The following is a 13,424-nucleotide window of genomic DNA, read 5'->3' as shown; positions in this document are numbered from 1 at the left end:
ACTAAACATAGAAATCCGCTACGAGAGAAGGATGTGTTGCTGGGACTTGCCACAAGTTCTATGAACAGGTGAATCCTCATGCTTCCTCTTCTTTTTGTGCTTCCTCCTTTTCTCTCTTAAAGATTTGAAGGAAGGCGATGAGTGGTAAGAAAATCTGGATCTTGACTGCAAACAACGCCAACCTTGATGGCCGTCATGGGCATGTGCCATAAAAAGACTGGCCTTGTACTGTTTGACTTTAGTCTCATACTGTGGTGCTGGTCCACGATTTATAGTTGTGTCTATAACCCAGACACCAAAGGTAGTCATCACGAGGATCTGATAAACAATTGCCCATTGCAGTTGTAACAGGGCTTAAACTCTGACTTTTTAGGGGATGACATTCTGAACACGGTGCACAGAGATACGTGGAGAATTTTTTTCTCCAAGTATCTCTGTGCAGAAAAATGAAGAGTTGAAAGGGGAAAAGCTCTGGATCCATGTTGACAGGTGCAGAAAAAAAAAGAACAGACCTAGTATTGCTGTGGCAGGTGCTACAACCTATGTCAAAAGTTTCTGGATCCAGTTTTGCGCCTGGACTATTTGAAAGGCGAAGAATCTGGAAGCATATATAGCTATCAGAATAAATAGAAACTGAAACAAAGATAAGGTGTTGCAAAAAGGGGGTAGAATTTCTTCAGTTAGTCTTGTCAAAAAGGTGTTTAGATGGAGAAATGCAATGTTATGTTAAAATTTTGCAACAGTTCCATTGATATGGGAGTGTTGGTAAACTATTGAAAAGTTAGTGGTATCTTTTTATATACATTTTAAGCTGATTAACTGCATACATATAATGCATAGGGGAATGCAATTCAGCAAAATTAAGCTGATGATATATTAGTGACCCCCTATTGATAAGTAAGTTGTTTAAAGTTCTGAAGTGTGGGGACTGTAACAAGGTAGATAAGAGATTGGTTTGTTGGAAAATTCCTATGGAATCTGTTCAACTGCACGGTAATCAAGAGAATAAGGCTGGTTATTTATTTCCTAGGCTGTTTCACTCAATTCCTTATAATCAATGGTTAACTGAGGTACTCACTGATTATTTTCTGGGATGACTGTGGCATTTCGTGAAGACATGTTTTTCTACATAAGGACTACCAAAGGATTTAATAACAGACAATGGGTCCAATATGCATTGAAGAACAAGTTACTTGCCTTTGGTAATGATTTATCTGGTAGAGACATATTCTAGTTGCAGATTCCTTACCTTAGAATTTCCCTAGGCATCAGACCGGACCAGGATATTTTTTTCCTCGAGCAGTACACTTGCGCGCCGTCTGGTGGTGTCGGTTGACTCCAAGTCCGTCGTTGACATTGTGGTCGCCATGATGACGTCAGGGTCAAATATAGGAGCCGCCTCGGAGGCTTCCGTTTCTTTTCACGACTTTCCACGCCGAAGCACAGAGCCATGAAAAACACTGAAATGGAGCGCCAAAGCTAAGGCCCTTAAAGGGGAATTTCAGTTCCTAGAAATCAGTTTGCAAGCGGGGAGGATGGGTGGGTCGGTAAAGAATCTGCAACTAGAATACGTCTCTACCAGATAAATCATTACCAAAGGTAAGTAACTTGTTCATCTGATAGAGACTTCTAGTTGCAGATTCCTTACCTTAGCATAGATACCCAAGCAATGCCATCCTCAGAGGTGGGCTGCGAACCAAAATTATACTAAAAAGTTCTGCAGGACCGAACGACCAAAGTAGCCATCTCTGCGTACCTGACTGTCCAGTCAGTAATGTTTAGTAAACTTGTGCAATGATGCCCACATTGCAGCCTGGCAGATGTCCGAGACTGGAACTCCACGTGCTAATGCTGTGGTAGCAGCAGTTGCTCTGGTTGAACGAGCATGCAAACCCTCTGGAGGTTGCTTCTTCGCCAAAGTGTAGCACATTTTGAGGCAGAGAAGCACCCATCATGAGATGGTACGCTTTTGCACCGCCATCCCTTTCTTTGCACCCACATATCCAACAAAGAGTTGATCGTCCACCCGGAAATCTTTAGTGCGCTTAAGACCGAACGCCAACATACTTTTTGGATCCAGACAGTGGAGTCTCACCTCCTCATAAGAAGGATGTGGGTGTGCGTAAAAAGTAGGCAAAGTGATGAATTGGCCTACATAAAAAGGTGCTTCAACCTTGGGAAGAAAGGAAGCCCTTGTGCATAGCACTACCTTGTCATGATGTACAGACAAGAATGGAGGCTTGGAAGAAAGAGCCTGAAGCTCACTCACTCTGCGAGCAGAAGTGATAGCCACCAGGAAGACAGCCTTGAGCGTAAGGAGCTGCAAGGAACAATTGTGTAACGGCTCAAAGGGAACACACATCAAATAAGTGAGGACAAGATTGAGATCCCACTGAGGCATGATAAATAGAGTGGGAGGATGCAGAGGGTTAGCCCTTTAAGAAACTTACCTACAATAGGACAAGAATGACTTGGGCCCGGTCGTTCTTGATCTTCTTGAGAACTCTGGGCAGAAGTGGTACTGGCGGAAAGGCGTACAGGAGGCCTGAGCTCCACTCGAGACGAAAGGCGTTGCAGAGCGAGAACCGCATTGGAAACTCAAATGCGCAAAACTGCAGACATTGAGCATTCTCTGCGGAGACAAACGGATCTAACCAAGGCTCTCCCAACTATTGAAAGAGACCTTGCGCCACCTCCGGATGGAGACGTCATTCGTGATCGACCATGCATCGACTACTGAGTTTATCTGCTCCGGCGGTCAGAGAGCCCGCCTGTTGTTGAACCACCACGGAAATGCCATGATGTTCCAACCATGTCCAAAGGTGTGGAGCCTCTTGACAAAGGTTCCACTACCCCACTCTGCCCTGTTACTTGCAGTTCCACATGGTGGTGGTGGTGGTGTCGGTGAACACTTGCACCATTTCCCTTTGAGAGAGGAAAGTAATGCTTTCAAAGCAAGTTGAATCACCAGAGCTCCAAAAGATTGATGTGGAGTTCGGACTTTGCCAAAGCCCAGAGACCTCTGATCTCCGCCTCACCCATGTGGCCGCCTCATCCCAGAACTGAAGCATCTGTCACGAATGTGAGATCTGGTTGGGAAGGGATCTGCCGTTGACCCAATCCTGATTCGAAAGCCACCACTGCAGATCTTTCGTAGTCCCCTCTGAGATCTGGACCATGTAGGTGAGATTCCCCTGGTGCTGTGTCCACTGGAACTTCAGGTCGCACTGCAGAGCCCGCACATGCCATCTGGCATTTGGTGCTAATAGGATGCAGGAGGCTTTGAGGCCCAGCAGCCTCAGAATCATTCTCACTGAAACCTGGGATAGAGGCTGAAACGTCAGAATCAGAGCCCGAATATCCCAGACTCGCTGATCGGAAGGATAGGCCTGAAACTGTGCTGTGCCCAGAAAGGCTACTATGAAAGGGAGCGTCTGAGAGAGAGTCAGATGTGACTTTGGCATGTTTGTAGTGAACCCTAGCGAATGCAGGAGGTTCGCCGTAGTCTGAAGGTGAGAGACAACTTTCTGGGGCGTGCCTGCCTTTAACAGCCAGTCATCAGGGTAGGGAAAGATTGAAATTTCCAACCTGTGCAGATGAGCTGTGACCACCGTCATCACTTTCGTGAACACCTGAGGAGCACTGGTAAGGCCAAAAGAGAGCACGGTAAACTGAAAGTGCTCGTGACCTACCATGAATCGTAGGTAACATCTGTGGGCAGGTAGGACGGGGATATAAAAATAAGTGTCTTGCAAATCCAACGCCACCATCCAGTCTTCTGGGTCCAAGGTAGAAAGGACCTGACCCAAGGTGAGCATTTTGAACTTCTCCTTCCTGAGGAAGAGATTGGGGGGGTTCTGAGGTCGAGGATAGGACGCAGGCCATTGCGCTTCTCGGGCACCAGAATGTAGCGGGAATAGCAACCACAGCCTACTTCTGATGCAGGAACCCTCTCTATGGCACCCTTGGCCAAAAGAGAAGTAACTTCCTCGCAGAGAAGTGCCAAATGATCTTCCGTTAGAGGGCCAAATAATGGAGGCATGGCCTGAGGGGTAGTCTCGAAGGGGGTGGAGCAGCCCCATTGGACGACCTGCAAAACCCACCTGTCTGTCATGATGGATTCCCAGTGGGTCAGGTGATGGCTTATCCTGCCACCAACTGGTCTGAGGTGGGGGGGACGGACTAGGAAGGTTTGGAGGCTGGAGCCGGGGCGGGTGGACTGGGCAGACCTCTGGTTTCCTCTCCCACGAGCCCATGGCATTCCGCGTCCCCAGCCGTGCAGGGGCTGTACAGCATGTGTTGCATGGTGGCCAGGGAGAGGACGCAACAGGGAGCCCCTTCCTGGGGTAAAAGGCAGACTGGTGGGGTTAGGGGCAATGGAAAGTCCAAGGGACCGAACCATAGCCCGGGAATCCTTGAATTTCTCTAGAGCCGAGTCTGCCTGATCTCCAAAGAGATGAGCGCTATCAAAGGGCTTTTAGTTGGGCAGGGGTCGCTCCGGCTCCCGGAAATTCGGGGAGGCGCAGAGCGGCCTAAGAAACAGGCTCCGCGGACAGAGGCCTACAGCATTGACGCTCTTCACGTGTCACGTCATCCGAGCGATGGAGTGAAGTCAAAAAATGCCTAGACTTCTTCTTCTTCTTACCCGATCTCGAGACCTTCCCCTCAAGCGAGACTGGGAACGATGCGTAGTTGAGCGCCGGGCCATCATGAACTCTAGGGACCGCTCTCTTAAAGCCTTCGGATGCATGGCCTGGCACTCGGAGCATGACTTCGGGTTGTGGTCACGCTCCAGACAATACAAACAGACCAGATGAGGATCCGTCACAACATCATTCGGTGACAATCCTCGCAAGGCGTGAACCTGGTCTTTGAAGACATCCCAGACGCACCAAAAAGCCAGTCAAAAAATGACCAGGGTAGCTCTTCTCCTGATCAGCGCGTGAAGAAAAGAACTGACGTCACCACGCCGAGGCTGCGCTTATATTTAACCCCAACGCCACCTGACGGCACGCAAGGGTAATGCTCGAAGAAAAAAATCTCCTGATCCAGTCGGATGCCTGGGGAAATGCTAAGGTAAGGAATCTGCAACCAGAAGACTCTATCAGATATACATTTCGAGGTTTTGACGAAGGAAATACTAGAACAATCACTGGAGTTGCAATCTTTACCACAACCAAGCGAATGGTCTTGTACAACAGGTCATTCGTAGGGGTTTGTGCGCACATGGTTGTTGCTAATGGCAAAATCTGAATTGTCTCATAACAGAGATGTTGCAGACACACTAAAACACACCTCATTCAACTACAAGAGTATCACCGTTTTAAATGTTGAAAGTTCAGGAAGGATGTCACGTGTTTGAGTCTGCGGTGGGTGCCTTTAGACAGGGCCTTAAAAAATTATGTCAGTGCAAGTAATGGTGTAAGAAAAAGAGTAGAAAAAGTACAAGACAGAAGTAAGGGGAAGTTTGATACTTTGAGCAGTGTCAAGAATGGCTAGATCAAGGCAGATATAGAGGATTAAATGGGTCATCAAGTGTGAAAGAGTGAAGCTGAAATATTGATCTGACGAAGCTGTGAAGGACATGGAATGATTGCATGGTGCACTGAATACAAACGCCCACTTTGGAGGTGTGTATGTTTAGCAGATCATTTTAATAAATGGGGACCTAGAGAACACGACACACTGGCCAGCATTTTTTTTTTCCTTTTGCTGTAATGTTGCCAGTTGCATTTGTTGCAACAAAAAAAAAAAGTCAGCAGATTCTCCAGAGATGTTGCCTTTTGGAAGGTAGGCTGTCACTCACCTTCAAGCGAACTGCCTGCCAATTATGAAATTAAACCTATAACTCTTTTCTTACAATGTGCATTATCAATTAAGATAATATAGAAGCTTCTTGTCACTAAGTAAAATGCTTTTGATTTCTAACTTGATGCCATGTACATAATGCAAACAAACATGTGCCTCACACGTTCCACTCTAGGAGGTGCTAGCCTTCAAACTAACAAGTACTTAGACAGAAGCGTCACAAGTTATTTCTCCATGACCCATAACTCTAAACTTGAGCGAAAGATGCAAAAACCATAGGTAACAACTGATTGTAATCAAGAAAACTGCTGAGCTAATAAAGTTCAGCTTATAAAACTACAGGGCCCCCTCGATCTGCTGGCTTTCCGTTGCACCTTAAGGTAGCTGGCCTTGAACACAGATCTAAGTGTAGCCTTTTCCGTATGAATGTCTTTATAGGCTGATCAACACAGAATCAACTGAAGTCAGATCCTCACCCTTCGGATAGATAGATGGAGTGCAGACGGCGGCGGATGGAAGATAGGTAGTCTGGTTTTAGTGTTTTCCCAAAGGACCGGTTAACAAGGGAGACAAGCTTATCCTGGTCCACATCATCAAGCGACTCATGCCTGCACACACGCTCAGCGTTCTTAAACAAGGTGCCAGACCCTAAAAGAGAGAAGTAGCAATAGCATTTACTGAGAATGGAATACAATTCAGTTGTCTTCCAAGCATTAAATTCATGTTTTTATGCATTATACAACATGACTCACATCAATCTCAAATTTCTTGTGGTGTCTCCAGTTCACACCTGGCTGGTATCTTTTGACACAAAAGCAGCACTTCTAGAGAAGTGCACCACACTCTTAGCCAAGGAAGCACACTGGTCTCTATCCTGCCACACTCAAGAAGTAATTTACTAGCTCCAAAATGATTTGGTCTTAAGCCATTTGCACTCAGTCTTCTTAGCTAACTTCACCAATGACACACCTATTTACAATTCTTCCCTTTTTTAACCTGGCCATATCTACTTTCTATAAATGAATCATAAGATACAAATTTACATGTCAACTGCATTAACATATATTGTTGATTTAAAAATATTACATCATTTAGATTGGATCTAAACACACAGTTAAGGCTAAAGCATTGCTCTGTGAAAAGATTTGAGCATTGTTTCCACCACTCACAGCCTTTTATCATTAGCATCGCCTTACAATTCCCCCACTCAGTCCTCTGTAACACTTTACACCACCTGCAGATGGCTTTCATTTGCCTGTTAACTTTTCAGTAAACTTCCTAGTTATCAGCATTAACGTTCTTCACCAATATTCACCTGCACCAACTCCTTGCTAATTTACCTTACCTCTGTTGCTGAAGAGTTCAGTGAGGAGTGTCTTTGCAGAGGTAATGACGGCAGAGGAGCCCGGTGACAATCGGTTTAATAGATCCACAATGACAGTGACCTGTTGCCGCTGCCGATGTCCAATCCAAGGGGCAGTTCTCATGAGGTCTAAATCCGCTGGCAGGTTCACTAGCCCAACTAACTGTGAAAAGAGATGATGGGTGATGTTACTAGTTAGGTCAACAATCTCTCAGTGAGGCGCCCACCTTGCATCTCCAGTGGAAGCTAAGGGAGACAAGTCTACCAATTAGTTTTACTTAACATATGTTTCTGCTTTGGTGTTAATCAGGTTTTGGGACATCAACCCTATCTGATAAGTCTGAAGTTGACTATTCGGAGGATGGTTTAATTAGGTATGACAACAAGAAACAATGTGGTAGATAGACTGCTTGAGTTAATCTGTCAGCAATTGCCAAATGCTTGGACTTCAGTCCAGCCCACCCTGCCAGTTTGGACAGAGGCTAACCTTCGCAAATCAGTGCTGGTCTTTCATTCTAGACGAGTCCTTGCCTGGAAGTTCAGCATGGGCTGTTGCAAAGAGGATCAGTACACATTTGAAGAAGTCGAGCCTTTGTTTACAGTGGGTGAAAAACGATGGTTTGCTGTGCTATCCACAGCAACTGCCACTGGCTTATACTAAAAGTAAGTTTTGTCCTATCACCTTTTTTGTGTTTGGTGTAATGCTCTGACTGGCTAAGAGTATGTCCATCGTGGGTCTCTTGCTGCACCATGGGATCCAAGTTATATCTCACTTGTTGAGGTCTAAGAAGGATAAAACTGGTCTGGGAGTGCTTGTGTTCCCTTTTGGATGGGGCCTTCCCTAGCAGTTTGGCATGGAGTGTTTCCAGGACAAGCAGGGTCAGGGGCAGTACTAACCTGCATAAAGTTGGCCTCTGGCTAGCCTGCATATTGGGTAAAAAACATGATGAGCTGAAATGCTACCTAGAGCGATTGCCGGTGGTTTAGGCTATGCACAATCATATTTTCTGTGCCTGATTAGGTAATGGCACAGCTATCTTGACTTTGGACACTCTGCTGCCTACCTTTGGTAGATACCGAAACTGTGCTGGTATGCAAAGTAAGGCTTTGCATTTTGCCATAATGATAGTTGTCAATAATTCATTAATGACAAACATACCTTTTCACTGAGATCCTTCAGTCCCCCTGATGTGTTGAGGAAGATGATTTTCAGAGGCTGCAAGATTCTCGCGATGGATGCTGTGACTTCCAGGGAGTCGAGTAGAACCGACCTCCCACCAGGTGTCTCTCCTACGGGGCAGATGATGGGAATATTGCCTGACTCCAAGCACCAGCGGAGCAAGTCTGTTTCCACAGAGGTTACACTGCCCAGGCTGTGAATACAGAGAAGAGAGAAATAAAGGCTGGAGTCTGGATGGGGAAATTAGTTACAAACTGATGCATAATTTGTGGATTTTGCACGTACAAACACTCTTTACTGAGAGCTATGTCTCTTTTGTGATGCAGAACTTGGCGCTCCGAGCTTCCGTTAAGAGATCTGCTGTACCAAATTATCTTAAAAAGATCCTGTAATTTAGTGGTTTGCAAGTCTGCACACAATGTCATTGCTGCATTCTGCTACAGTGCAACATATTCTGCAATAGCCTGATTGCCCCATCTGTTTTACTTTATTAAAAAGCACATAAATATGTGGACATCTGTGTCTCAACTTCTGAAGTGGTTACTTTTGCCGCCGTTGAGCAACATTAATCAAAATGTCACTTGCTTGGGCCAAAACCTTGAGAGGTCAAGTATAGCAGACTGTGCCTTGCAGTAAATCTGTGTCTTAGCCGAGGCAGGGGGTTTCTGTGGTAAGTGGAAGGAGTGCCACTGCAAGTCAGTGAACACCCAAAAACATGTAGGTTTTCACACAAGCTTTACAGAGTTGATTCCCACAATGGAAAACTGCCCTGTTACTTACAGAGTAAGGGCCTACCTCCGATAGAAAGGGAGAGAGCACATCCCCTTGTTTCCTGCAGGAGTAAGGGAAGAGCTTTCTCCATATGGAGAAAAATGTTTTCCCAGTGAAGAATAAACATCAATGAAAAAGTGTAGAAAAAAGTAAAGAAAAATATCAAGAGAAAATGTTCTTTTTGTACGTTTCCACTGATGCGCACACTAGTGAATTTCCTGCTATATGCAAGGATGACTAGAAGTAAATTTAGTAAGCTACAATACTGATAGATTTCCGTACTTGTATTTGAATCACCAAATGCAAGTAAATATAAGAAAATCACATCTTTAAGTCTGGCAATTAGCTTTCAGTGCTGATAGAGGAGGCAATGATACTTTTACAGCTGAGAAAATAAAGTACTCCTCCTTATGTTCTGAGAAAAGGTTGGGTTTCTACTCCAGATTTCTCTGAATGCAGAAGAGGGCTAGAGTTGGGAACTATTCTGGACATTTTCCTCTTCAACGAATAAATGCCTGAGGAATATTTCATGATGTCAACTGATCACAAATTCTGAAGTCCCTTTAAAACACTGAATGATTGTGATAGGGTTATAGGGTAAATACTTCCAGATTCCATCTAGCCACCACTTTACAATTAACATTGATTTGGGGGGGTTGTAGTGGCTTCCTATAGGGTTTCACCTTTTGTCACAAACCTGGTCCCAAGAGTTTTCACCGGTCATTCTGTGGCGACTGTCCATTTCTGAACGAGGGTATCAGTATCTATTCCTAACTTAACTTGACAATTGGCGGCTCAGGTTCTACAGCTCCTTTAGAAGTCAGTGTCCACCTCAAGATAGGCAGTCTTATATCTGGACTGTTGTCTTTATTGGTATACTGTTAGACCCATATCTGGACTTGATATTCCTGTTTCAGACATAATTCTTTTCCTTAACACACATTGCTGTATGGCATCAGCGTTACAGAAACTGCAGAGTACATTGTATCATGTACCTAAGCAGTACACATGATCAAGTAATAAATGAGGAAACACAGATGCATCTTACAACTTTGTGGGCTCAACAAAGTGGTTTCCAATTCTGCTAGATCTCCAAATCACTGCCTGTCAAAAAAGTCCACCAGTGAATGTACCTATGTTTATGACTCAAACCAATCCAAGAGTCCAGTGTTAAGCCCCTTGTAGGGAAGGACTAAAGGTTATCTAGAAGATACTCTCCTTATTGAGTGGAAGAGAAAATCTGCCTATTAACTTTACTCCTATTACTTTAATTTGCATTAAAAACGAATCACATTTCACAAGGAGGCAGTTTTTAATTAGTTTTAAGACGTTCTCAGGCAGTTTCAGAATACATTTGATAAATGAGATCTGACTGTCACACTAAATGCGGTAAGCACTAACTGCATATGGCTTCTACTGACATTAGTTACACAGATGTGCTATAACCTCAGCCTGCACAGTAAGTCAGTAACAAGATATTTCGGTTGATGACACTTTTTCTTGCATAAAGTTGTAATTAATTTGCATAGGAACATCGAGATATGGGTCATAACTTTGTTCCAAAATGTCAATTCAGATACAGTCAGAACCCTCCATAATCTCGATGTTATGAGCGGTCTCCATTGTAGCTTAGATAGGTTGAAGGCATTTAGTACCTCTTCCAAAGTATGCAATTCATGTGAAAGTTCTAGCACTGGCAGGGTCGAGGCAATGGCTTCTACAGATTGCTGGATAGATTCCTGTTTTCTTAAAGACCAATTCTCTTCTTGACATTCTGTACCAAATATGATTTGGATTATGGTGTCACAATCAAAACTGCATCCTTTGTATTACAGTGGCAGATCGCTACTGGTGTAGCACGGGAGGCTGCTACCTCAGCTACTGCCCCCGTGCTCTGCTAGCGGTATTCTCTAAGTGCTAACTTGAGGCCCTAGATAAGATTCAGTCATGCTGCACAGAAGAACGAATTGGGATAGATTGAATCTGGACAGCATCTTATTCCATGTGGTAAACTTTATGTTTGGAAGTCCTCCTATTGGTAAAGCAGAAGGTGTTGAGATGTAGGAATTAAACTGCTCACTATAGAAGTTACTGTAATATTTATTATTGCGACCCTGCAGTTACAGCCTCACTTTCTATCCCATTTGGCCACACAATAGTTCGAGAAAAGTAGGAATGATGGGAAAGGTTCAACAAAAGCATTAGACAAGGAATCCTGGGTATGAGGTCCTACCCATTCTCGGGCTTAGTTTCCAAGCCCTCATCTAATATGGTACCAACCTATCTGTGAACATCCCATATGAATAAACAAGAGGCCTCTTTACTCGGTATATAAAAGTTATGACTGTGAGTAACCACTAGTCCGACTGAAATAAAAATTACGCCTGCGTAGTTCAGGTAATTTTGGGAATTTTAAGATACACTTGTTATACGAGATTTGTGAAATTACACCATTATGCTCCATAATTACACCTTCATTTGCTGCACAATTATAGTGCAGGAGCCCTGGAACAACACGAGTAATCCAAACGTGAGCAGCTGTTGTTTGTAGCAATTGTGTCTTTCGTGCATTTTTTGAAGTGCAGATTTCGTCCCACATATCAAAAATGTAGGCAATATTTTAATTTTGCGTTAAAATATAGTGCTAAATAACAGATTTACATTTTGCTTAATTTTGTATACTTTCACGCCATTTTCCTGAAATTCGATGTAATTATGCAATTTAGTACACCCTTAGTAACTACCTCCTAGCTTAGTTCTGATCTTGCTGGTCCGATAGACAGAATATTCGGTTCTGCCGCACCGAGGCTACCTTGTGGAACAGTGATCCTTGCCCTGCCCAATCTTCTATTGAATCGATAAGAATTTGAGGAGGGTGTGGAATTTTGCAATTTTATGGCACTGAACCTATTGTCTGCATGCATATTCAGCACACTGACTTTCGAAAGGACAGAATTCCTCAGAAATGGGCTGGGCGCTGCATTCTTCAAAGAAGCTTTAGGCGGATAACAGCGTGTTAAAACTATGGACATCTGTCATGTTGAAATCTGAAGTCCCAGCCTGCGACGTATTTTGACAAATTGTGAATTACTCCCAGAGCCACCAGTGTTTGTTTCCTGAACTAAACAGCACACATTCAGGGAACATTTTGTTTAAAGTTTTATATGGGTGCCCCGTATCTGCCAAACGATCCAAGGCTCTGTACTCAAAAGCAGGTTTCCATCACATTAGATTGGATAATGAGCCACTTCTCACTAACCATAAACTTCTCACTTTCTTTAAAAACTGGGACAATCGAAGTTCTCTTTTCGTCGAAATTTAGAAAGAGTAATGAGGGCAGGACAATTTAATTAGAGTAAACATTCAAACATCATGAAAAGTATTTTAAAATGAATAGGGATTTATCGTAAAATTACAAGGTGTCGCTTAACTTAAAGCGGCAGGGAGTGGACAAGAGAAAGAGCGGAAAAGGGCCACAGAAAAACCAACGAAGGCGCTAGCTCTTTAAAGCTAACACATTTGTTCATAAACACCACGATATAGCTTTCTCAATTAAAATATTTTTTCTGTGGCAAGATGATTTCTTCGTAAAGCTAACACCAGGGAACACACAAAACAGAATATTAAGAAACTCCTGTGGGACTAACTCTTCACCAAGCCTTTACATGATCCACCCTAGGATCCAACCTAAACCGCACACATACATACGTTCTATTCAGACATCAACAGCAAGGTGGAATCTGATGCTTTAAAATGATCGTCTGAAATGATCAATAAAACGCCGTAGCCAGCACGGTGGGGGAAGATATGCTTCCTTTTAGACTGCGAACAAACACATTTTGCACGGCAAGAAAGCAATGAAGCTTCTGGCGCTGTTGATTCAGATTATCCTGTGCTGAACATTTGAGAACCTCGAGGCAATCAGGTCTGTGCCGATTCTCAATCTTTTCTCTCTTTATACTCAAAGCCAGGACCTAGAAAACTATGAACTCTTGCTACGTATGCCCTATGTTTCTGTACCAAACCAAACAATGACTTGTAGAACTAGTAAAACCAGAAAGGGAGCACCCTGCCTCACACTCCAGCATGCAGTCAGCCCCAATGCATCATGGTAAATGCAGTACAAGTTCGATTTATATCCATAAAGTAAACTGTACTTTTTCAACTTAGCAGGTGCAGCAAGTACTGTAAATCTCTGGACACGTGTTTCTGGGTTCAGCCCTTCATCAGCATAGAGTAGCTTTGTCTGTGGGGTTGCTGGAAATGCTGCCAAAAGTCCTCTTAGGTTTACGTACCACTCAC

General features: G+C 43.9%; 1 protein-coding gene and 1 long non-coding RNA gene across 3 annotated transcripts in view; one reads left to right on the top strand and one right to left on the bottom strand.

Moving 5' to 3' along the window:
- LOC138299539 (uncharacterized) overlaps window positions 1-13,424 on the top strand; it is a 425,958-nt gene that overhangs the window by 100,437 nt on the left and 312,097 nt on the right. The gene's annotated exons all lie outside the window — the stretch shown is intronic.
- Window positions 1-13,424, bottom strand: part of NAGS (N-acetylglutamate synthase) — a 102,214-nt gene that overhangs the window by 47,674 nt on the left and 41,116 nt on the right. Inside the window, exons 3-5 of the mRNA XM_069237845.1 lie at window positions 8,331-8,544; window positions 7,154-7,334; window positions 6,285-6,456 (exon numbers count right to left, since the gene is read on the bottom strand). Of these exons, the coding sequence (XP_069093946.1) occupies window positions 6,285-6,456; window positions 7,154-7,334; window positions 8,331-8,544 (567 nt within the window). The remainder of the gene's footprint in view (window positions 1-6,284; window positions 6,457-7,153; window positions 7,335-8,330; window positions 8,545-13,424) is intronic.

The sequence above is a fragment of the Pleurodeles waltl genome, chromosome 6 (genome assembly GCF_031143425.1).
Source record: "Pleurodeles waltl isolate 20211129_DDA chromosome 6, aPleWal1.hap1.20221129, whole genome shotgun sequence".
Lineage (NCBI taxonomy): Eukaryota > Metazoa > Chordata > Amphibia > Caudata > Salamandridae > Pleurodeles > Pleurodeles waltl.
The sequence above is the reverse complement of the archived record's forward strand: the minus strand, read 5'-3'. Positions and strand labels throughout refer to the sequence as shown.